At 37.1% G+C, this 26,843-nt stretch overlaps 1 protein-coding gene across 3 annotated transcripts in view; it reads right to left on the reverse strand.

Moving 5' to 3' along the window:
• ZNF385D (zinc finger protein 385D) overlaps positions 1-26,843 on the reverse strand; it is an 855,124-nt gene that overhangs the window by 192,862 nt on the left and 635,419 nt on the right. For all 3 annotated transcript variants that reach the window (XM_026496932.4, XM_057315888.1, XM_057315889.1), the window contains one exon: positions 19,160-19,302. In XM_026496932.4, the coding sequence (XP_026352717.1) occupies positions 19,160-19,302 (143 nt within the window). The remainder of the gene's footprint in view (positions 1-19,159; positions 19,303-26,843) is intronic.

The following is a 26,843-nucleotide window of genomic DNA, read 5'->3' on the forward strand; positions in this document are numbered from 1 at the left end:
CTAGGACTGTACTTGATGGTAAAAAGTTTTTACTTTGGAGGTTTCGCTTAATACTGTGTTCCACACTAATATCCTTATTTTCTAGATGAGGAATTAGTTGCCCAGGAAGGTGAAGTGAATGGACCAAGAACCACACTTGCTGAGTGGCAATGTCTAGATTTGAACCCAGATCTCTATCTTCAAAGGTAAGCTACAAATTTGAAAGAGGACTTATCAGCTGCAGACTGTTTTCACTGGTAACTGAGACTGATTCATTCAGTCAATATTAAGTGAGCATCTACTGCGTGTTGACCACTGTTATGGGAAAATGGCAAATGGTGCATTTTGGAAACATGTCAAACCTCGAGAAAATGGGATAGTGTTGACAATGCTACAGGCTCTACCCACTTCAGAGGCAGTTATAAAGAAAGAAAGTAACCTTTCTTCCCATTTCCACTCTATTTCCTTTCTTTCCATATATCATCTGGCAATGTTTCAACCAGCATTCAGAGCCAGCAGCTTCAGTATGTCGGGTCACAGACGGGAAGCAGTGGAGAGTGCTGTGTTGTTGCCTGTAATAGCAGCACTGCCCGGCCTGTCTTTGTCCGATTCTACGGCTTGTTGAAATCACGGCCAGACAGAATGGAGAGCCAGTCCAAAGTGATTTTGTAATATGTCATTTATACCATGCTACCAGTGATATTTTCAATTGGCAATCAATTTCTTAGTGACATTTGTAGTTTCTCATTTCTAAGCAAGACAGAATACTCAAAGAAAACAGCAGGTATAGACAGAGCTAAGATTTTCAATATCGAATTTACAGACAATCCAAATGTCCAGAGTAATTCTTATTATCCAAATTCTGATACGGCTGTTAAGGAAATTATAGTCATTTTCTAAGTACTAATCTTTTAAAGGGATTGTCTAAATAACGTGTAATAAAAACAACACAAAACCTCAATATGAGAGTTTCCTTATTGTCCTACAGTAAATCATTTCCAGCCCTACATTTCTTTGGCAGAATATCCTGAAATGACAGTGATGAATCAATCCTTCCTTTCTTGTTTTCCCCTCCCTTCCTCTTTTTCTCTTTGTGTTTCCCTTTCTTGCTTCCTTTCTTCTCTTTCCCTCCTTCCCTCCATTTACTTACCACCACAGAGAGAACAAACCCATGCTTATTTTTCAAGAGTGCTTTCAGTTCTGAAGAACATCCGTTAACATAGCTAATTATATAGTACCCATTAACACAGCTGAATTCCTAAAATAATGATTTTGTTCCATTTTCATTATCTATAAGTCTGTTTCTTTTACCCACAGAATTAATTGTGGTGGTAGAATGTGCTTCTCCCTCTATATTCCTGACTAGCTTAATCAAATAATTCCTTAAAGTACATCACTTTTCATTTTAAATGTAGCTTTAAAAAACAGGTTAACAACTGCCTACATTTAACTGTAGATTTTATGTGCTATAATATTATATGTCATCCACTACCAATTTTATAGGCTTAGCAGAATAAAATAATCATTGATCTTTTTCATACGAATGCTATTAAGAAAAACGATGTAAACTTCAACTGATTAAAATGTTACTTAAGATGTTTTATTAAAACTTATTTTAAAGCAATTTTTCTCATTAAGACTTGACAAATCTGGAGAGCACTTTATTTAATCTCCATTATGAGGATGTTTTGCATGCAAAGAAGAGCCTGCAGGACCGTGAGACCCAGAGAGACTTAGGCGGTCTAGAGTTGCTGGTGCCCGTGGGCGATTATTTCTTGCAGCTCTGCCGCGCACGTTGCTTCTTACACAAATCGAGGTGGGAAGAACAGGGAATCAGGATCTCATTCATAGTTTTAGTCTTCTATAAATATCGATAATAAATGGAGATGAGAACAACTCCCAGTGAAAACTTGTGTGATTCTTAGACATCTCTTATGATTCCTTGATTAAAATATCCCACAACAGGAATTCAACAGATTTAAAGGATGCTAGGAGGTGACAAAAGAACTGGAAAAGATCTATCAGAAAATAGCAAAGGAGCAATCATCCTTGCTACTTTCCCAACTGCCCAGAGCCAGTATCATATTCTTCAGGATAGGCGTGTTCCAGGAAATAAGATACATGGAATATTTCATTTAACCCACAAATAACCCATGAGGCAGTTAGTAGTATTACTTCCATTTTACAGATGAGGTAACAGAGGTACAGGGAAATCAAGTCACTTCCTCTACACAATATATTTAGTAAGCAGTGAATCCAGAATATAAACCTTAGACTCTGGTTCCAAAGCTCATTGTCTTCAGCTCCATGGCCCTGCTGCTCAATATGTGGTCCCTGCTGAGCAGGATCAGCTTTCCCTGTAATTTTGTTAGAAGTGCATTTTCTGATTTAATTGCATACAGATATTCAGGAACTGCTCTACATTATAACAATAATATGAATACTAATAACATAATTTACATTACATATTTCTTTATAGCTTTAAGGTATGGGCACATATACTACTCAACCATGGGCAAACCAAGGCTAGAGGGCAAGTAAGAAGAAAACTTTTTTTTTTAAGTAGGCCCAACACAGGGTTTGAACTCATGACCCTGAGATCAAGACCTCAGCTGAAATCAAGAGACTGACGCTTAACCGAATGAGCCACACTGGAGCCCCAAGAAGAAGGTTCTGAAGGACAAAGAATCTATTTGGATGCCATTGGAGGTTGTTCTGTCCCGCAGTTTATAAGACAGCATGAATGTGCTGGATTCTTGGAAGATTATGAAGGGAGTGGTCATGGATATGTGTCCCCAGAAACTACTTAGTGCTATGACATCATGGAAATTCGTTGAACTTGCCTAGGAAGGGTTGCTCAACCACATCAGAAAGCTATCTTACCAAAAATGACACTTAAATGTCCTAATGGAAGAAACCCATTTCATGAGGGTTTCCATTTATATAAGGAGCAATCTTGGCAAAGCAACTGTTCAGAACCAGAAAATATTTAGAACTCCAGTCTCTTTTATTGAATACTTTAAATAACTCAAAGACCAAATTTAATTAATTTATATCAAATACAAAACTTGATTTAGCTCTCTTATAATGAATGCAAGTTAGCTAAAAAACAATGAGACAGGATAGAATTTATTTTTTTCAATTCTTTGACTTTGTTCAAATAAGAGCCAGCTTATTAAAGGGAATCAATCTGTCAAATTAGTAGTATTGAATTCACGACTTAAATTATTTAAAATATGTTGATTTCTTGTGCCTGCCTCCTCAGCTAAATTGTGGGCTTTATTCTTCATTTATTCTACAACAGTCTACAAACATTTATGAATTGTCTGTTACTCGCATCTCTGAGAGTGCCTGGTATGGTACAGATCCATATTAGTCGCATAATAAATGCTTATTGATTCATGAATTAAAATAAAATTTATTTAGATTCTCTGGATTAAGACTACATTCTTTGAAGGAAAGAACTGGGTCTTGGTCATTGTTGCATCTCCCAAACTAGAAAACTGACAGTCACAGAGTATTTACTGAATTAATGAATGAGCAAAAGGCTGCAGAGAACTAGGAAGTTGCCATGCTCTTGAAGGGTACCATGAAATATGTTAATTCTAACAAGCAAATAATGCCCATTTTTATGGCAATAATGCGAATAATTTATATCTTAAAATTTAAATTAACAACAAAACCCTTATGTCCTAAACACCTATCTGTTCAATTAAATAAAAGTAGCTATTGTCAAAGTTTCCAGTTTCTATTCATTTCCTACTAGCTCATATATGTTGTGGTTCAATATTGTCTGCTAGCAATCAAGCTGATAAATACACTTATGTATTTATATATGTTCCTTTTATTTCCCAAAGTTAACTCCTACTTAATATTCACATTATCAAGAGTCAAAATTTATGAGAACAAAGTTCAGAATTATGAAACATGCATTCATGATTTTAGTAGCAAAATTCCTTAAGGCAGGTCTTTAAACATCAATGCTTCACAGAAAGACAATTTTTAAAAAGGGTAGAGATAAAATACGGGTTTTTATTATAACAAGTGTTTTTTAGATCATCTGACATCTGTAAGATTTTTGTTTATGTCATTCTCAAAAAAAAAATAAGAAAAAAGAAGAAACTAATACAAATATCCTCAGGACATGGGGAGAAATCTAGAGCCATTTATTCTTCCACTTTAACTACTCAAAAATAGAAGTTGCCAATGTCACTTAAAAATAATGGCCACCAACCAGCCATGTAAGGAGAGAAAGCAGCTTCTATTGAAGAAGGCCAATGTACTAAATATGGAATTAGATAGTAATTGCAGAACTAATTACCGTATTTACAGTCAAACATTAAAGTTGGCAAGAAGATCAAAAGAAGTGATGAGAAGGCAAGCATCCTAGAGTCCTAGTATTTCAAAAACTGAAAATGTGGGAAAGGTGGCCAAAATAAATATGGAATATGAGGAACTGCATATGTAATCAACATTCCCAAAACCTGTGGAACTGTATATTAAATATAAACAAATTTCACCTTTTGTCAACTTTAAATCTTTGGAATGATTTCAGGAGCCAACATTCAACTTGGAACATTTTTCTTCGCTCCTGTGGTGATTATTATTTTTTTTTCTGGTTGTTCTTTTAGGTTTATTTGGCTCCATTAAGAGTAAAGCTAACACCCCTCTCCCTGCCAATTACTGTAAGGGTCTTCTTGAGCAGTTAAAAACAGGACAGGCAGCACAATACTTAGATAAGAAAGAAGTGCTGAGGGGCGCCTGGGTGGCTCCGTCGGTTGAGCATTGGACTCTTGATTTTGGATCAGGTTGTGATCTCGGGGTCCTGGGATCCAGCCCTGCATCCAGCTCTGTGCTTAGCAGGGCGTCTGCCTGGGATTCTCTCCCCCCATCTCCTTCTGTGCCTCCCCCCACTCATGCTCTCTCCCTCTCTCTCTCTCTCTCTAAAAATATTAAATCTTTATTAAAAAAAAAAGGAAAGAAGTGGCTATATTCATTTATTTTTCTTTATTTAGGCATGAAAGTCTTTAAAACATGAGTTTTGAAAAATCCTTCAAACAGCTTGCAGGTATCTGCAAATGATATACTATTTAAAGTAACACATGCCATATACCTCATGCTTTCAAAAGAATTCTGAGAGCAACATGGGCTCTCTGGTTCTTCATGTTCACCTCTCACAAATTCCCAAAACCTTTCAATGAAGTTAGAAATTAACTAGTGTAACACAAGGCAGGGAGTCTTACCTCCTCACTGTGGCCTTACTGACAGTTTCTGAGAAGAATGCATTGGCTTTGAATACAGTCAAAGACATCATACAAACTTAAAGTTAAGTAGTCAATTGGTTCAAAGTTTGTCGATGTTGTTGATGTGGGTTGTTTTCATTTTTATGGAGTATGTTAACATTTATACTTTTATTTTGACAGAATTATGTTTTTCAGGCTCGTACAGTTATCTTGACAATTTAAATTTGTTTACAAAGTAAAAAAGTGAAGACAAATTCTGGGGCTAAAGGCCTATACAATATTATCTCGTTTATATTTTAGCTTATGTTATTTTCATTCAGCTAAAACTGAGTATATTCGTCAGGTGTACCACATAGTATATCCGTGATCACTTCATTCTATTGTGTGGAAGAAATGGTTCTATGGTTTCACTTGAGTTAGTAAGCCCAGCAGTTTGGATTTTTGGGGGGAGGTGATGGGGAGAGGTACCTACAAGTTATTACTAAAACTATATACTAAAACTACTATAATGGTATTTATATGGTAAATTGGAAGTACTGACAAGTCCAGTTAACCAACTTTAAATTTAAATTGGACTTTTTAACCTCATTCAGGAGTTTTATGATAGATATGTTATAGTGGGTTCAATGATCCCGACCTTTAAAATGAAAATTTTTCTAATACTCAGAACCCAGTGGGTTATCAAAACACTACAGCCATTCCTTAAAAAAATACAGACCTTTCAATAGAAAGTTAAGCATCAACTTGACATTTTAAATTTGCTGGGTGGTCCAAAAGTTGACCACTTCTGAGAAATAATCAAAGGGCAGTGTTTGGTGATATTAATATGCCAACGACTCTAAAATACATTCCTTCTATACCATGAAACTGGACGTAACGCAGGGCACCATCTCAGTCAATTGCCACTACAGTTGATATTAATAACAAGACTCCAAAATTTTCCTAACCTCTTTGACCTCAATGAATATGCAAGTATTTACATGATAATGTCTTTAATAAGTAAATTTGATTTGGATTTTAGGAGTAAGTTGTCAAGCTTGGTCAACACATTCTCTGATAGTGCAATCTCATCTAAATAGCAGAAAGTTAAGGGGCGCCTGTGTGGCCCAGTCAGTTAAGTGTCTGCTTTTGGCTCCGGTCATGATGCCAGGGTCCTAGGATCAAACCCCACATGGAGCCCCAATCGGGCTCCCTGCTCAGTGGGGAACATGCTTTTCCCTCTCCTTCTGTCCCTTCCCCCACTTCTGCTCTCTCTCTCTCTCTCTTAAATAAATAAACTCTTTAGAAAATAAAATAAATAGTATAAAGTTACAAGAAGCAATGTGTTAACCTTTCTACTTGGGTATTAATCTAAATAGTTCTAGTGGAAGCCTTTGAGCAACCTAATCATAAATGTGATATAGAAATCTCAGAGCTGGGAACATGTTGATCAGAAAATAGATTCTTGTGTCTGAAGCTGGCACGTCTAAGTATTTTAATATCAGCTGAGCCCTGAACTAATCATTATAGGGAGTATAAGTCGCAATTAAGTATTTTGCCAAAGACATTTGCAACTAACAAAATTTAGTGTTTTTTAGATACATAGAATACACAGAAATGATAAATAACCATGTACTGATTACCTAGACTGAAAAACTAAATATTAACAACACTTTGCCTTTGTTACAGAATTTACTATTTTTTTAAACAACAAAACTCAAACGTTATAGACATGTTGAAGTCTCCTTTGTTCCCCTCACCAGTCCTGTTGTCTCCTTCTCAGTCCTTAGAACCCTCTGCAAATAAGGATTTGATGCGTGTTCTTCCAGTCCATGTCCTTATATGCCATAAATCAATCTTTCTTTCTCTCTCATTGCCATGTGATTTTAAAACATGCATGTGCGCATATATCCTATAGTTCTGTATACACTATGCAAGTTGTGTTTCCTTCCCATCCCGCCTTTTGCTTTTATGATATTTCCATGTAAAAACAATTCTTTTATTTCAAACATCTCTTAAGATACATTTATTAAATAGATCTCAATGTTTATCCATTTTCCTATTGATAACCATATTGATTGTCATGCAGTTGTTTTGTTTCTTTTGGCTAATAAAAACATTGCTGCAATGAGCATCATTGAATTAAGCCTCTTGACACACATATGGAAGAGTTTTTCTACATACTTAGATTCAGTGTTTTAAACCATGATCCCCAGTAAGAAGCATGTATATGTGCATATAAACATAGATATCCATATACATGTGTATATATATACATATATATATTTCCTTATTCAAAATTCTAAATGTTTTACTATGATTGATTTTAGATAAGTAGAACTAAAAACAAATAAATTCTAAGCTCAAAATCATTCTATTTTCTCTCTCTGCCCTCATTCTAAACTAGGATCTCAAAACCAGAGTATGCCAATAGGACCTGATAAATAGTCTAAGAGCTAATTAAGTTGAGTCTCAAAACCAAGTGAGTATTTTCGGACTTTTTTTTTCTAGTTAAAGAACAAGTAAGGTTATGGTGGGGGGAGGGCGGGGGGAGGCCAGTCTTCCCACAGAGACCATCATACACAAGCACTATCTACTTGGTTATATGAATTCTATAATGTAGAAAGTGCCAGAAAGTGCTGATTATCTATTATATATTTCCTATCACAAGTTCCTAGGAAAGCAGGGACTGTTGCTTTTCAATGTAGCAGGTGACAAAAGTCACAGAAGTACTAAAGCAGTTGGTATGCACAGATGTTCTAAAGAGCACAAGGATGTTTTGAAAAAACTGATTGTTTTTTCTGTGTGATTTCCTTTGGGAAAAAAATGCTTTAAAAATGTCTCAAGCCTACCGTACTACTAGACTATCATTTATTCTATTTTCTCGTTTTAAAGCAATAATTCGGATTTAGAAATCGAAGTAATAAAGTTAGTTTCTTATCTCTATAGTCACTTAAAATTCTTTTTTCTTTCTTCTTTTTTTCTTTAGTTCCTTAAAATCCCTCAGCAAGGTCCTTGTAAATTCCATTTTAGAGTGTTCAAGAAAGGAAGCTCAAGAATTAACAGCTAACTTTACCTCTTTCATATTTGCCCAAACTCAAGATAAAATGTGCCATAAGGGGTTAAGCTTCAGAGAAAGGCGAAAGGCATATTATCTTACTTTTGACTCTCCTACTGTCCTGATTTACGAGTTTCAGAGAGAGCCATTTACCATTGCCACACCTCACCAGGATAAGGGAAATTGGATAGCACTAAAGGAATTTGGATGAAACTGTATTTGTGGCTGTCTCAATACATAGTTCGAATTATTATATAAAGGCTTCAAAGTCCCCATCACTTGCTGTGTAGAGATGAAACTCAAATCCTTTACAATAGGAGCAGAGCAGTGCTTCTCAATTCTTTCTGCTGAAGGACCAGCTATCCCCCACACCAATCACAGGCCAAAACTCTTATAAAATATAATAAAATGAATTACCAGAAAAAATAAAATGAAAAAACATACAAAATTAAATCACAATTCCTTATTGGCTTCAACAGATGTAAAATTGCTCTACAGTGCTATAAAAACTTACAAGTGCTGCTCACTCTCTGTTTCTCTACCTATCACAGACCCGTCAACAGTTTTTGGATCAGCACGGCTCTGAGAACTACACTTTGACAAGCACTGGGTCATGAAACCGAATTGTCTTGCTGGCAGAAAGTCCTCATTCCTTTGACTAAGAGTAATGAGAAACAGCATTCACGTTGTTCTTCACGTTTGCGTTGAGGGGACGTGTAAAGAGACAGCTTTCCTCAAAAAATTGTCTGAGGTTCTTTTTACACATATACTGAGCTGTAAAACTGGATATCCCCAACACTTTTGACCACAGGGTGGAAACACTGACTCTCAACATTTAAAGGGCAAAGGAATCACTTTGGGGAGATTATAAATAATGCTCATTAGGGTCCCCACACCAGAACCTCTGATTCAATAGACTTCCTTAATACCTACTATTTCTATATTACTTTTAATCGTTAACACCTTTAGACACTCGAATAAGGTCAGCATGATTATTCTAGTTCCACAAATGAGAAAATCTGGATTCAGAGTTTCACAATAGAGAAAGTATTAAACATAGAACTCAAACCTTTTAAATTCTAAGTTTAGTATTTTTTTTCCCGTATGTATGTATACATTGGTCTTGAGTCTTATGAAGCCTGAATTGTTGCTGGAGTAGGAGCAGATATTTTTTAAATTTATTGCTATTTAAAGTTATTCATACCCCTAACAATGATTGCCCATCTACAACATAAATGCTTTTGAGGCTGACATAATATACAGCCCCCACTTATGATCTAAATGTTCTTTTCCATACTTGTCCAATCATGGCCAGAATATTATTCAAGAAATAGTTTACTGTTTTGGAGTTAAGTCTTCTAAGGAATTACAGATTACTTAATTTACTAATATAGAACCAAAGCTCTGATAGCTGATTAAAGAAACTACAACTGTTTTCAGGCACGAGATCAGTTAGCTTTGCTATAGATGAAATTGCACTGAACCTGGATCACTGAACCTAAATCTAGACATGATTCGATGATCACTATTTGTGTGATTTGGGGCAAATTATTTTTTCTCTTGCCCACAGGTTTCCTTACTTATGTTATTCAGGTAATAGCTATAACACACAAGACTCTTATAAAATTAGGTTTTTTAAAAGGTGGGTGTAAAATTGCCTTCCTTAAGATCCCTTGTCACTCAGTTCGTGATCAATACATATTTTTTACAAAAATGCAATATATTGTGCATTATATTTTTCCTTTGTTTATAAGAGTTCCAAGGAGCCTGAACCAGCTCCATAAAGAAAACTTCCCTGTAGGGTAGGTGACCTATGGTGTAGGGTATCTCTCCCCCAGGGGTAGACTTATTTACAATCACAGCAGAGAGTAAATAAAAAGCTGGATTACAAGTTGTCAGAAACACTGTAGTATGGAGTCTGATGGGAGATTGGGGGGGGGGTTGGTAGATCAGATGGCTCTAAAAACCCTTCTTGCTAGCCATAACAAAGTACTACAAATTGGGTGGCTTAAACACACAAATGTATTGCCTCAAAAAATGGAATATATTTGCTTCTCTGGCTTAAACAACAGAAATGTATTGCCTCACAGTTCTGGAGGCTAGAAGTGCAAAATCCAAGTGTCAACTTTCTTCAGGCTTTAAGGGAAGCATCTATTCTAGACCTGTCTTCTTGGCTTGCCAATGGTGTTTCACGCGTGTCTCTTCACATCGCCTTCCCTTTATGTGTGTCTCTGCGTCCAAATTTCCCCTTATAAGAATACCAGTCATAGTGGGTTAGGGCTCACTCTAATGATCTTGTCTTAACTAATTACATCTTCAGTGACCCTATTTCCAAATAAGATCACATTCAAAGGCACTATGGGTTATGAATTTGGGCAGGGGGGAGGGACACAATTCAATCCATAACATTGTGATTCGATGATTAGCATCCTCATGAAACAGAAGACACGAGTCTCAGTTTTTTTCTCATGTCTGCCACTTACTAGCCAAGAAACTGGAATTCTCTCAATTATTCTAGGCTTATCTGTAAAATAAGTGAGTTGGAGTAGAAACAAATTAACTCTAAAAGGTTTATTTCATTTCTAAAATGTCTATATCTAAGTTTGGAGTAGGGATCTCCAAAAGAGCTGCTAGATCCCATAAACTCTGAGCTTAGACAGGCTCTTATCCGGGTCCCCCTCTTTTCTCAGTATCAAACAGTTAGTAAGAAATTCAGACTAGGAAACGGGTCAAATAGATTCTCTGCAAAAGCAAGGTTTCAGCTCATTATGATTAGATTAACTGATAAGGGAAAATAAGAGTATGATGTGTATTATGCCACAATCTTTAATGAAAGAAATATACTCATACATACATCTGTCTCTGGAAAGATAGATAGAAGAGTCATTGACCACCCTCATAGTCACTTAAGGGAGGACTGAGTGGCAAGGGAAGAACAGTAAAGGAAACTTTTTGCTGTTCTTTTTACATTTTGAATCCCAGGAAAATGTGTTACCTCCTCAAAGAGTAAACAAGTATTAAAATAGAAAAAATATTTGCGTGTTGTGCATTTGTTTATTAGCCTTTTACTTTCAAGCTGAGATATTCTATATTTAAGCCATTTTGTGTTTTGGAGTCTTTATAAGTAGGCTTGACTTTTACAGCTTTTGGCTTCACAGGAAGCTATGGGGTGCGGCAAACAAGCTTATGTATTTGTTTCAGTGTGAAAACATATAATGAAAGAAGACTTCATAAGGAGATGTTTCTTAAGAGGCTTTTGCTACACAAATATGACACACTTAATGCACAGAGCTAGCTAGCAATCTGCTACCTCTGTCTTCAAAGGACAAGAAACTTAGCAATCAATATTATATTTACTATGGCATTTTTCACCTGAAAAATTTCCACACCCTCTACCCGTTGTGACTAAGAAAGACAGTCTTATTTTTTTCTACCCATAATTTCCAGCTGGCTGCCTACGTATTTTAGTGACAGCAGCAATTGTAAACATTTAGTAAGAGCGGTTACTAACATACGAGCTGGATTTAATTAATATCTCTTCAAAAACCAAGTGCAAGTGTGCTGAACTATTGTTTCTCTAACTCCTACACTGGCTGAGGGAGGGAGGCGTCTCCGTAGCTGGAGCAGTTAACAAAATATAGAACACAGAGGAAAGCAAGAGTAAAGAATAGGTTTTGAAAGGAAAGGAGACCCAGTGTGCCAATAAACATGGTAGTATTTCCATTTTAAAGATGGAGGAAATGAAGGTCCGGAAGGGTATATGTCTGAAGATAGCAAGAACTCGAATCTGATATTTCCTATTTAGGGTTCTGGATTCTTGTCCTTCACCTATTATGCTATTATAAATGCATATTTAAGCTACGGCTGTAGAATATATGGTACACACACATAATGTTGCCCTTTTAGAGTCATGAAGTACCTCACCAATATTTTATGGTAAGAGTCCTTCTGAATTCACATGAAATAGTTGATGAATATTATAAAATACTGATTTTAGAGGACATTCAATAAATAACCACTGTGATTTTAACATCACTGTTCTTTTATATAACGAGAGTAAACAAACGCATGAGCCAACAAAAAATTACTGATGTAAATTAAGGGGATGGTTTGATGTTATGCTTGCTTATGTTTCCTAATAATTGCTTAAATTAATAACTTTGGTTAGATGGAAATAATCTAATATATGAAAACAGTGACTACTTAGATTTTTTTTAAGTATTGAGACATCTCTGTCAATTATGTTTCTTATTGCACAACTATAATGGTTATTTCTCTTCCATCATCTATCATGCATTTTCCCTATCATCTGTCTGTCTGTCTGTCTATCCATCCACGCATCCATCTATCCTCCACTCACTCATTCTAGAATATGCGTTGAGTCTTTGCAATGTTCCAGGCTCTGTGCTATGGTTACTTTACCGAACAAGATAAATATGGAACTGATCTCAGTTCCCAAATTAAGCCTTAACCTTTACCATATAGCTTTCCTTGGCCACCTCCAAGTGATCTCACCTTCCCTTGAACTCAGGGAGCATTTACTTTCAAAGGACTTTATTTAAGCATTTAATTACAGAGTCCTTTATAGAATGATTTAACTTCTCCACCCCATTTTTTCAACAAATGAAGCAAATCATATGGATAGGGTTCCTGCTTGCCTGAAGCTTACTGCCTAATGCAGTGTTTTAACATCTAGCTGTTTACCAGTAGCTGATAGAAGAGTGTTTTAAGAAGTGACTAATCAACTTATTTCAATACCATAGATACAAGGACAATTCCTCCTTTTTCAGCTCCCCCTCACCCCCTCTGCTTCGCCTTCCTTCTTTCTCCTCCTCCTCTCCTCTTTCTTCTTTTTCCTCTTCCTCCTTCTTCTTTTTGTATTTCTATGGTCTGCTATAGTATCAGACATATAGACAGTGCTTAGTAAATGTCCAATAAGCAAATCAATGCAGAAGAGATTAATTACATCTCCTTCCTCATACTCTCCATTATATTTATTTGGGTTATCTTTATAAAAGATGCCTTTGATATAGAGCTATTATTTTCAAGAGGCCCATGTCTCAATATATAGAATTATTCAGTGGGACTCAAAAGTTTGTAGAATGAATAAATTATTGAATGAGTAAGTGAGTAAAAAACTCAGTCATGTGCTTTTCTCACCAACAATTTTGAGACCCTGACACACATAAAAGCTTTAAACTTCCAAAGAAAATTTTTGCTTTCAGCCAGTCGAGAGGCAGGTAATAGTGTCAGATACCTGGCACATAATAAGCATTTAATAAATGGCAGCTGTAGCCAACGTCCTACACAATGTCATCCTACAAGCAAGGCTCACAGTATTTCTGAGATGAAACCCAACCACAGAAGGACCATGCTGGACATGCAGCTGTAGCTTCCAATACTTCAAACTTCCCTGACACCCCACTACGCAAACTACAGAAAGTAAGTTCCACCATGACAGAAATTTAGCCTGTTAGATTTACTGCTGATTCTGAAGGGCCTGGCACATGGTCAGTCCTCAATAAACTTTTGTTGAATGAATGAAGAAATATGCTCCAGGAGAGTAAGAATTGTCCAGTGTATTTAATCATTCCCCTGGCTTCCCCTCCCAATACCCACAGATATTAAAAATCTAAGGTCCCAAACCTGAACAACTAAATCAGAATCTGCATTTTAACATGATTCCCCCAGTGATTCACATGTACCGTAAAGTATGAGAAGTGCTGCTATAAATCACATAAATTTCACCTTCTTGTCCCCCTCCCTGCAACTGGCAACTCTTCTGAACTCAAACTAACACCACACTCAAGTGTCTAGGGTAGCTGTTGTTTTTGAGAAATAGGAGGACTTGGAGTGGAGCTGGATGCTAAGATCTGATCTCTCTTTCTCAGTATCTCTTTCCCCCTCTCATCCTCCCCCCTTGGCTCCCTCTCCCCTAATGAAATCATATCATACAGAGGAGTAACACAGAGTCAGTATTTCCATACTGATTTACTTTTTTTGAGTGTTAAAGAATAGGGGGCACCGGATGCCTCAGTCAGAAGAGCATGTAACTCTTGATCTCGGGGTCATGAGTTTGAGCCCCATGTTAGGTGTAGAGATTACTGAAAATAAATAAATGTAAAAAAAAAAAAAAGAAAAAGAAAAAGAATATTGGCCCAGGCTAACTAAAAGCAAATAGTTAATCTCCTTTATTTGCCCATCTTTCTGCCTTTGGGCCCTCTATGTGACCTTATTCTTTTTCGTGCATTTCCTGGAAGAAGGAAGACCTCAATATTTACTGGGAAGCTGGCATATGCAGGTGCATTAGGTCAGTTTGCTCATTTAACCTTCATGCCAACGGGAACCATAGCCATGGAAGGGGCGGGGCATAAGATCAGGCTTACAGTCAGTTGCCATGAACACATTCCCCCACAGTTGTACATTTTCAACAAAATTTTAAAGGTTCATTATTGTCATAACTACAATGAGGATATGAAGAAAATATGTTAGAGAAGTGAAAAACAAAGGGGAAACTCTGAGACCCAAGAAGAAAATTGTCAAGGAGTACAACCATTTTTTGATGATCAGCTCCCATTCTAAACAATATCCTAAGTTACCCAAACCACTTTTCAGCTTCAATTTCCCAACATTTTAAAAGTCAGCTATCCCTCTGATCACAAACCTAAGAGAAATTTAGTCTTTCTCATTTTACAAGATTTAGCCTCTTGTCCATGATTGCAAACATGCTCAGGTTTTCTGATTATGCATAAACCTTTCCATTCTGCCATCAGGTCAAGTCTGTTGGCAATTCAGCACCGCCTTCCCTCTTCTGTTCTCTCCCTTACATCACAAGGACTGGAAGCCCCAGGGTTACATTCCCACGGGTCTCTGCCAGCAGTATTCAGGCATGGATCCCATAAAGAGAGGCATTTCATGGGATTTGGATGAAAGTAACTGGGATTACTGAGCATCTTGTATTTCTGCAACTTCCTGATTCCATGAAAGTAAGCACAAAAATCGAGAGCCAACAATAGCCTTCTCTGACCTTTGTGTGCCTGCACAACACCTCCAAAGGCTTTGTAAGCACCTAAATCCTTGTAAGTTCTTCCTGTTTGCATGCCTAGAATAGTTTCTATTTTTCTCACCAAACCCCCACTAAGCCAACCACACAGAGATCCACTCTTGTCCCCAACCTGCCATTCTACCCTATACATCTTTCCTCATAAAAGCACCCATATTTACAAATATTTTTTTCAGCTTCCTTTATAAATTGAATTACTTCAGGGCAGACTTCACAATATAATTTTTGTTATCACTATTTCTGCCACATAGTGATGCTTAATTAACAGCAATTGATTGAATGGACCAAGCTCATAACACTTTCTAATATTTCCTTCCTAAACATCATCTACCTGCTTCCAGGATTGGTTCCTTTTGAGAAATGCTGATGCAGAATGGGATCAGAATGGTCTTAAGCACTGAAACTCCAATGTCTTAAGAGATTGAGGGGCAGGGTAGGGGGTACATGAGGAATTCAAGGAAAGCTTTCTCTTGTCTGAAAGCTACTGAAACGACCAGGATACAACATTCTTAGGTCAAGAGAACAGTTTCTGTTGTTAATCTTTAAAAAGTGACTTTGAGTAGACCAAGGGATCCGAATGCTTTTATCAAATGTCCTCTTTTATAAGCATATCCAAGCCGTATCACCACCTGTTTTCCTTTTCCTTCTAACTATGAATATTTTTACAGATGTTTCATTATTCTACTTGACTAACATCCAAACCCAGTGGCTTATGCTCTTGTGGAAGGATAATAATCAGGGATGTCCACTTATGTTTTCATGATTTTACTTATTTTTCTTTCCTTCACCATTGTGCCACACCCTACACCCAACAGACCAATGACAACATACACATATCATCAATGGAGGAGTATAACAGGCAGTCAGTCTGTGATTGTCATGAACTTGCGTCATGTGGGAAGGTTGTTTGGTGGCAGATGGTTCAACATTTTCTTGGCAAAGAGATAATAGCAGTTTGGCACATCTACGCAGAAGGGACCACCAACAGCCTTGCAAAGTTTGTGTGTCTTAAAGTTGGGAGCGGGGGGGCTTAAAAAGCCATGCTAACCAGGTGCTGACCATCTATAAATGTCTTTGTAGATAAACAACTTAGTGAACAGAGGGAGTTTCCCACCAAGAGCTGGATGGATAGCCTGTTAGATTCCACAATCTCAGCACAACCTGAAACAGAATTAAACTGCATTTCCCTTCACCACAAAATGGACTTTTGAATCAAGAATAAAATTAATTTATAGCAATAAAAAATTATGCTTCATATACCCTGAATTCGTGGATTGAGATTCACACCTGCTACAAAATCGAGAAGTCAGGCTATTATTTAGAGAAATGCTCTATACTCTAACTCTGAGTCCAAAGCCACCTGATTATGGGCTTTGCCACCATTCTCCCTCAGTGTGAAACAAGGAGTGGCTTAATCCTGGATTGCTGCAGCCTGACTAGCACTGAAAGGAAATCATATGCGTAGCAACAGAAGGTCCCCTTATTTAAATGGAACAAATACAAACGTAAGTCAAAATTCATCATAGAGGAAAAAAAGCAAGTCAAACTTTTGCTATCAGTCAATGAGTTGCTGCATTCAAAAAAAAAAAGAAGAGTTTACAGGTTATGCATGGCTTTCACTCAAATAGTGCTTGCTGTGTGTTGAGTGCTGTTTTATACTATCTCACACACACAAGCATTGCCTCATGCCTAGGAAGTAGGTTAACTATGAGTCCCATTTTACAGATGAAGATATCGAGATACATGGGAGTTACATCACTCGCCCAAGTCATACTGATGATAATCAGCAACTTGGAGATTTGAACATAGTCAGTCTACTTGCAGGGTCCAGCTTGACCATCACACAGTGCTGTCTTTGCCCACAAAAGCTCAAATATTTGAAAGAAATAAACCCCAAAGGAAGAGATATTAGGTCCACTCCCTTTATTTTAAAGAGGGGTAAATAGTAGCAAAGAGGATAAAGAGACTTGCTGAGTGTCAAATAGCTCAGCAAATCACTCATCTTTGTTTTTTACGACAAACAATACTCGTCAAATAAATCATTTTGCTTTTAATGGTTCTCAAATGGCAAATTGAAAGTTTAGAACTTAGCTTTTGGAGCCTTCCAGGAATTTCACTTCAGTTGCTCTAAAGCCGACATGAGACCTAACTGACAGGCGGGATGCCAAGTGGTCTTAGAGGCCAGGTGACGCACTTTGATGACCACCTCTGGGTGTCTGGGAAGCAAGACTGTGCCAGGAAGCCACTTAACAGAACAGCAGAGACAGGGAACCCAAGGGACTTTAGTGTGGTCATTTAAAAATCCGAGAATTTGATGCTGAGCAATTTTTTCTCTACTCTTATTGAGATGCCTAGGATTAGAAACCTTTACTTTGGAAATGTGATCTTGATACTCCTCCATTTACGCTCCATCAATTTCAGAATAAGATTCCCGTAGAAAACCCCTCACCCCTAAAAGAGCAAAGTGCCCTTTAGCGAGGACTAGCATATAACGGTACCATCTCACCGGCACGCGCAGAGTCCCCATGACCAAGTATTTTTAAAGAAAATAAGACCCACTTCTGTCTCCTGAAAGAGAATGATCTAATTGTGGGAAGATTTTTTAAACTCCATCATGGGAGCAAGATGTTGCAATAAGAAATCTGTATTATTTAGATCACTGGGCATTCAGTGACCTCTTTGCTTTGGTTGTGTTGACACATCCTGTCATTGATAAGCTCAGACCTCCATTATGACAAACTGCTGAAATCTGAATCAGATGATATTAGGAAAAAAATAGTCACGGGTTTCTAACCTTTTCAACCCTTATTTCTATTTTCATCCTAAGAATACTCTCACGGCTTGTACAAAAAGAGATGATGATGAATATGAGGAATCTGTCAACTTACAAAGACATGCTAAGAGTAAAAATAGAAGCAAGTAAGTAATTGAACTTGTGTTGAGAAGGCCATTAACAGAGCCCCCAAAACAAAGTAATTTAAGAAATACTTAACCTGAGCAACTGTGACAGGGTAGGAAGGGAAAACAAAACAAGTAAAACAAACAAAGGAAACCCTCCTTCCACCAGAATGCTGAGTTGCTTTAAGTTAAGGAGGAAAAGTGCTCTGCAAATGGAATGCATCACTATAATGATTACTGAGGTCCTCTTTACTAACAAGAAAACAAGCAACAGATTTGAAAATTAAAGTGTACAACCCAGATAGAAAAAACACGTTTAAGTTTTTAGACATCTACTTGAATTCTAATGTTCTCTTTAACAAATGCATTAAGTTTTAATGCAGATATATTTCAACAAAATATCGTTAGTACCACCCAGAAAGACACTAAACGGGAGACATGAACTCAAGACCAACCTAGCTGGATTAAATCTCTTTTCATTTTCCCTTGAAGGAGCCTGGCTCCAGGGACCTTACATAACCAGGCCACCAGCTACCTCGTGGCTTTCAGACAATCCATGGAATAAATGATAACAGCAAAATAGAGGTAGTGATCAACTCCCCCCTGGCACATCAGGACTATTCTTATTTCTATTGGGTCAACTTCTCTTTCTATTCTGCACCAAGGTTACAACCTTGTGGCCAAATGAATTTATTGTTCATAACAAGTCCCATAGGCTCAGTTATAAAAAAAGGAACCCTATGACCTCAAATACTGTATTGAAAGGACCCTGCAGCAGACTCTCCTCTGAGAACTAACAAAACATTTTATGTGAGCATTAATTGGACAAAACTAAAATAATCCTTTCTTTCAAAAAAAGAAAAGCAACAATAGCAACAACAACAAAGTACTCCTGGCACTTACCACTCTGCCATATGCAAATGTGACCTGGGAACTTACCGCATTAAAATTGGGGAAGAGGTTGACTGCTGCTGCAGTGTCCAGAGGAAAGGGAAGAAAGGGTTTGATATCCAGCGAAGGTTGCAGAGGAGGGGCTGGTGGACGGACCAGGGCTGGGAGAGCAGGGCTCTGGCATGTACCACCTACAGAGAGGAGAGCAAAGGGAGCAATCAGCCATATTATGCATGTTAAAAACAAAAACAAAACAGGAAAAAAAAAAAAAATCAAGGTGTCTTTTGAGCCCCAAAGGCCAGATTTGTGGGTCACTGGAAAAAACAAGACAGGGAGTGTAGCGGCCTCAGCTAGGAAGTGGCCAATGAGCGGATCTGCCATTAGGCAGAGGGAGCTAGTTAAGCTGCTCCTTTTCCCTCCTCAGATAATAACTGTACAGTTGTGCAAGTAACAGTTACCATTTCAAACATTCCATACTCCACAATCTATCCTTCCTTTCTGCCCTAAAGCTCTAGATTGGATCAGCAACAAATCTTTCACTAAGATCCCTTGATTCAAAAGGAAAACCCCTCCGTTGAACTCCCATCCCTCTTTGAAAACGACCTTCTACTCGAAACATGCATCGAGTCTAAGAGATTATTTTACAGAACTGCTCTTTTCTACCACATCCAAAACTCTGGCAGCAAGATGACATGAACTTGGCATGGAAAAGAAACTTAACCACAAAGACAGGCAGCCATACCTTACTGCCCTGGCAACTGGAGGATTAAAACAAGTGAACCCAGCTACAAATCAAACAATCTCTGGACTGTTCAGCACCCCGGCAGCTTTGAGCATTCGATGGCTACCTACCTTCTTCCCAGTCATGAGTAGGTGGAATTTAGAAGGCCACCAATGAGCAAGCAGTGGGAATATTATGCCAACAAAGACACCCTTTGCACACTAGTAGGCAACCAGCTGTTTGCAACAAAGCACCCCCACTCCTCTCCCCACTCCCCATTATAGGACTCCACGCACTCAGAAGCTGGAAGGAAAGAAGCCCATCTCAGTGTTCAGTCTCCCATATTTTGGTAACATTCCAAAACATCAATTTGCTGTTAATTAAAGGCTGTTTGAATCCTAGGAAACCGTTAAAATATGCCAGCATTCTTCTAATCTGAGAGGCAAGCAACAGACTGTAAAAACCTGCTGGTGAAAATCCAAGAAGCATTAGGAAAACAAAATACAGTGGGATTTTTCCTTTCTCATGGAAAAGAACTCTAAGAGACAGAAGAGAGAGAGAGGCTCATGTCTGTGCCACTCGCTTGCCTGCCATTTTGTTTTCAAAACAAAGTAGAGTGAGACCCATAGGGATAATCTTTAAAAATCTCACAATCAACTCTCTGGTCAACTGGACACAACCATCATCCTGCCCTCAATCAGTTACCTGAATACAAGGTAAACATTCTAAAAATGATTTCCCAATGGCAAATCTAACCCTACTAGGCCAGTAGATCTGCTAATAAGGTGGGTGACTTAATGCTTACAACGGAAGCCATCAGCACAAGATGTAATTAACCCTACAAAAAACCCATTAACTCTCCTGTTTCCAGGTATAAAATCAGCTGGAGCCAAATTTACAAAACCAGTATTTTCCCCACTCTTTTCACTTCCCTTTTAAAATATTCCTTAACAACAACAAGGCCAACAGCAGCACGTTTGAATCAGCAAACCAATTAAAATAAAAAGTAGTACAAGTCAGAAAATAGAGGGCAGATGTTAAAACAAACATAGATAAAAGCAAAAAAATAACAAGTCTACATTCACCAGAGCACACCATAAATGTATTTTATTGTCCACCTGTTAGTATATTGAGTGTGGGTGTCTAAACTTTCTTAGAGAGAGCATCCATAAAACTTTGGTGATAGATCTGTCTTGAGTTTAGTATTACTAAAAATTTCTTTTGACAAAAAGTTAAAGAACCAAAATAAATTTTGGCCAGTATGTTTTTAGAAAACTCAAAGTAAAATATGTCTGGGTGGAAATCAATGATACGGTTTAACATGAGCACAAATAATAGGGAGTTTTAATAAATAATTTTGTATTACTTTGATCTGTGTCACACATGACACTTTGCAGAAGGTGTTCATATATATATCCATTACCTTGTTTGAGCCTAAAATATCAGATATTAGGTAAGGGCTGATATAATGCTATGGAGAAAAAATAAGTTGGAAAACTTTGGTTGTTAATATAGTTTCCACTGAAACGTTCCATTCTTGTAATTAAAAGAATGCAATTCAGCAGGAACATATTCTGTAATTATCTCATTTATAAGTCCCCCTCTGGTTCCAAATGACCAAAAATGCTGAAGAGATAGCTCAAGCTTACTTATTTATTTTATCCAGCGCAATGAGAGGCACAAAGTTGATTGTTTGATAAATTCCCACCTCTCTTCCTCCAAGATATGTATTTCATTTACACTTATATATGCAGCTCCAGACCTTCTCTCAATCATTGCCACTGGGTTTTCCTTAGTAAGGGATACAAAATAACAAGGAGGAGTCATAAAATTTGGGGAACCTACGCAAACTATTTGAGCCCATCTCTTCTTACCTATTTGAAGAGATGAACCAAAAAGGTGGTTGGAAAGCAGAGCACATGTGACCACATACTTTTTTGCTACTGGCTATGCAAATACAGGTGTAATGGATGCTGAGGTGTGCTTCCACAGCCCCCTTCCCCAGCTCCTGGAAGAGCTGGTAGCCCATGACTCACACCTGGGATTCTACACACACATTGCCTTGGGTCCGAGGGTGCTGCCTCACCCAAGTTCAAACTCTTCCAGAGAGCAATGAGTGATGAATACAGGGCTGTCATGGCTTCTCCTTTTTGCCTCAAGGAAGGACGACTGTTTCTGCTCTAGACCTCCTCATAAGACCTAGGATAGACTGAGGCCTCCGCTGTGACCGCATCACAGTTCAACTTTTCCCTCTGCCCAATCCTGTATGCCTCATTCCTCAGAGAAGATGGTCTCTGATAAAGTCTGAGTTCACTTGCAGTACTTGGACAGCAGGGTATAACTATTCACGAGTCTACGTGAAATGTTGAATTGCTTTATTCTAAAACAGATACTTGCCGCAAAATCCAGACCGCTGATATTGAGCTATAAAATTGAAGCTCCCTCTTAAAAATTACCTGTGACTAACATTTTTACTTTTAAAATTTGCATACATCCTGAAATATTTCCTTGCACCAATCTGTACATGCTCAGCAAGCATATTATTTGCAAAGAGCACAAAATCAAAATCAGCAAATAAAACATATTTCATTTGTAAAGCAGATGAAAATATTCTTCGTGAGAAAACAGCTACTTCATTTCCTCATTTTTTAAATAGAAACTACTGCATTTAGGATACAAATATATGTTTATTACTATTTTCTTTATTGTAAAATGAACTTAAAAATAATAAGCACAAAATACATAATGAATTTACAGGCATTTCTATCCGTTAAAGAAGAGCTTTGTTGTTATTGTTTACCCACATGTCACTTCGTTCATTGGAATGTCACACTTCCCGAAGTATTGGTATTCTTAATTTGAGGAAAGCATTTTGAAGCCTCCATGAGTGGAGACTGAAAAAAATTGTAAATTCATACCTTTTATGTTTGAAACCCTGCCTACATGTCTAGTACCACCTTTTTCATAGCCTCTGCGATTTTAAGAGACACAGGTTTAACAAATCAAATTATTCTGATTTCAGAGCAGTTAATATCTCTCTATACCTAATTCTAATATACCATGAAAGTCAGCAAATAAAAACATTCATTGAGGATAGAATGTTAGACACTAAAGTACTGAATAATTTAAGTAAATACAGTAAATAAGATAACCATTAAAGCTCACACAATTTCTCTGTCCGCTTTTTTATTGTTTATTTCTGCTAGTTCATATTTCGAATTTAGAATTGAACTATAGAGCAAACATTAAATATTACTTTGGTCTAGTCACAAGACAGCTATATATTCACAAAAGTACAAACGTGAATTTGGAAAACTATAGGAGTAAACTATTTGTTTAATAGAGTATTTGTTAATAAAGATTATGTGACAGACTAAGGTACATTCACTTCAAAAGTTTGCATTTTTGAAAATCAAATTAAAATATAAATTTGAACATGTTCTTTTTAATAATTCATACAGAAAAAAAGGAATTCTAAGCCAGTGGTTGCCACTTGAAGCCTATCTTATTAGAGATATTGTATATACATACAGGGCCCAGCCCCATGCATGGCCAGGCCAGCTGGTGCTCCCTAAGTGAGGCAGGTAGTTTTTAATGAACCTAATAAACTGCAAAGGAGCTGTTCAAATTCCTCCAGACACAAATGGGGGCTCTCTGAAAGCAGTCAATCAAGACAATTTTAAAAGCATGTTCATATTGTTCACTTTGTTTATTTTGACCCCTGCAGAAAGAGAGTCTTCACAAAGAGGATACTTTGTAAATCAATATTTTGAAATATTCCTTCAGAGTGGGACAATGTTCTTTCCGAAATATCACACTTTTACCCTTGAACTTCTGCACTTGATCCGTTCAGGCATTCAGGGTTTATCAAACAGTCACAGATGTCCTGTCTGACAGCCTGACAGCTTAACCTACTACTTAATCTTTCATCTCTCCAAATGACAAAACTGAAATTCAAAATAATCAAGGGTTGCAGCTGTTAAATATTCAAAACTGTGTGTGCTAGAATCATATCTATGTGTATATATATATACCAAATGGATCATAATTATATATACATGTATAAAAATGTATGTAAATACATATAACATATATAATTATTATGATACATTATATATATAAAAAATCTTTTTAAGTCTACATTTATAAAAAGCAATTGAAATCCTCAATTTCCCGATCAGATAAATAACTTCTATGGTACCTTTTTCCTTAACCATCAGTTTTATATATATACATACACACACATACACACACACACACACACAAATACACATATATAAATTTAACAATATAATTTATTAAATATACACATATTAATTTATATATTATATAATTATATATATACTTATCTACAAGTATAATATATATGCTTCAGTAGTGAGCTATGATAAAACTCGTAAATCTCTCAGAATATTCATACTTAACAGGAAAACATCAAGAGCATTTTAAGTAGTATCAAGTCCTAAGTAGTTACTTATGAAGCAACTACTTTGATACCCATCAAACACTGCTCATCCATTTCCAACTATTTCAGTTAGAATTTGCCATGTGCATTGCGGGAAGGAAAGGTGCACTAGGAATTCTGGGGTCTATGTGATAGTAGACATAAAAAATTTAGATCTGATACCACTAACATGAAGTAGAAAACAAATGAGCATTGGGGGCATAAAGGTAAAACTTAATTTGACACAAAACACTGGCCATAGAGTGCTGTAGTTAGGGAAATCAGCCAGCCAGGGTGGGTGGGAGTGAGTGTAGAGAACACAGCTAAATTTCATAAATCTACTGAGTAATTGCACGGACCAGGTCGGCTATCTCTTAATTCTTTTAAAATGCACAGCAAACTGATGGCTACCAGAGGGGAGGTGGGTGGGGGATGGGTGAAATAGGTGAAGGGGATTAAGGAGGGTACTTGTGATGAGCCCTGGGTGCTGCATGTTAAGTGTCGAATCACTAAATTGTACACCTGCAACTAATATTACACTGTGTGTTAACAAACTGGAATTTAAACAAAAACTTAAAGAATAAAAATATAAAATAAAAATAATAAAATACACAACAATTCTGCCATGTATCTACTATAATACTCAATTTATAAACTCAAAAGCCAAAGCTCTAGGAAGCAAAATATCCTACCTAAAATCACACAGGTAGGAAACGGCATTTGTTGTGAATCCGAGTGACCTTAAGAATTTTCAAAGCACTGATGCAAATAGCTTTTAAATTAAAACAACCACAAAAATCAACAAAGTAACAGAAAAAGGAACACTCTACAAAGTCAGTTTTGCCATATAAGGCAAGCAGCTCCTTCACAGCCAGATGTAATGCATTAAAATGAGAAATCTTGAAATTTTTATTACTGCTCAGAAAAAAAAAAACAACCAACAACAATAAACACATTCCTTATAAAGGCTATGATAAAGGAATATTCAGCATTTATCGCAGATATTTGTCTACCATGGGAACATCCTGGCACTGCCCTATATTTGAGAAAGAATCCAGAAAGACAAGCATAGCATATCAAACATGTTTCAAAAGCCCTCAAGTTTGCATTCTTTAACATCTACTTGCCAAATCAGAAAAATAAATACATGTTTGTTGTATTCCCTTATGTGACTGCCTCTCAAATGCTCAAGGTTGTTGGTTGGGTACTTCAATGTTGTGATGATTTTTCAACTTTCTGGCTAGAAAACTTACGTTTACCGTGTTTCCTTAAACCCAGTGATCCAAACTCCCATTCAGTTCTGATCTTTGTTTAAATATTGTTCCCAACTGAATGATAAAACTGGAAACTTATTTTGAAATAAAATCTGAATTTAGTGTGACTTGGTCACAATTTTTCTTCTATTACTTTCATTTCCTCCCTGTTTTAGATTGTTGTTTACCTACTAGGTTTTGGAAGGTTGACCCAGCACTTTCTCCCTCAGGATGAAGATCCTCATTGGCCCTCACTTGTCCTTGGCAGGTCAATTCAAATGTTAAAGCAAGGTCTGACGCACAGGGCAGCTGGCAGCGCTAAGCCACACAGGATGGTGGCTGCTGTCTCACATCTGTTCTTGACCACAGAGAGGGATCAGGTGAGAACAGAGGCATAAGTCAGGGCAACTGGAGCATCACTCCAGAAACACTGATGCGGAAACGTGAGCCCAAGTCAATGGTCAGGACTCCATCTTAAACCATGAAAGAAAACACATGTGAGCAAGCCATACTTTCCCCTACCCAAATTCTGTATTTTTTCACCTTAAGTTGTGGTATTTTAGCATTTCAGTAAATCACCTCAAAACTCATTTTGGAAGGAACCTGAGAAGGACTAGCTAACATTGTTTTCTCTGTCACTGTCAGTGAACACCATGACCAAAATTAAAAAAAAAAAAAATGCTATTATCTAATTGCTAATATCCTGAGTCAAGTTTTCACTAGAAGAAAAGTAGAATCTCTCATTTATTTAGCTAACTGTCGTGACAATTTCTGGCGCCTGGGAAACACTGCAGAAGATTCTATTAGTGCTGCCAGAGTAAGGAGTTTTAGACTTTTAACCCTGTACTTCAGCCCCTCTGTCAAAGGGTACATAACTCAGGATAAGTACCTCCACACAAGAAGTCAAAAGATTTTGCGTGAAAAATTCCTCTCAACTCAGTACCGGTGATATAAAATGTAAAAATGTAAAATTTTCCCCAAGAGGAATTGCTCAAGATTTAATTTCACAAAATAAATTATAAGTAGTAATAAAAATGTTTTAATACCAAGCTGTCCAATATGGTAGTCATTAGCCATGTGTGGCTAATTTAAATTAAAAATTAGTAAAATTAAAAATTCAGTGTCCACTAGCCACACTTAAATGCTCAATAGCCACATGTGGCGAGAGGCTACCATGTTGTATGTAGCAGTTAGAAAACATTTCTGTCATCGCAGAAGGTTCTACTGGCCATTACAGCTCCAGCGCAAAGCCAACATTTTTAAGTGATGAGTAATTTACAGATAAGGTGCCTGATACAGTCTATTTCAGAATAC

This window comes from Ursus arctos, unplaced genomic scaffold, assembly GCF_023065955.2.
Source record: "Ursus arctos isolate Adak ecotype North America unplaced genomic scaffold, UrsArc2.0 scaffold_20, whole genome shotgun sequence".
Taxonomy (NCBI): Eukaryota; Metazoa; Chordata; class Mammalia; order Carnivora; family Ursidae; genus Ursus; species Ursus arctos.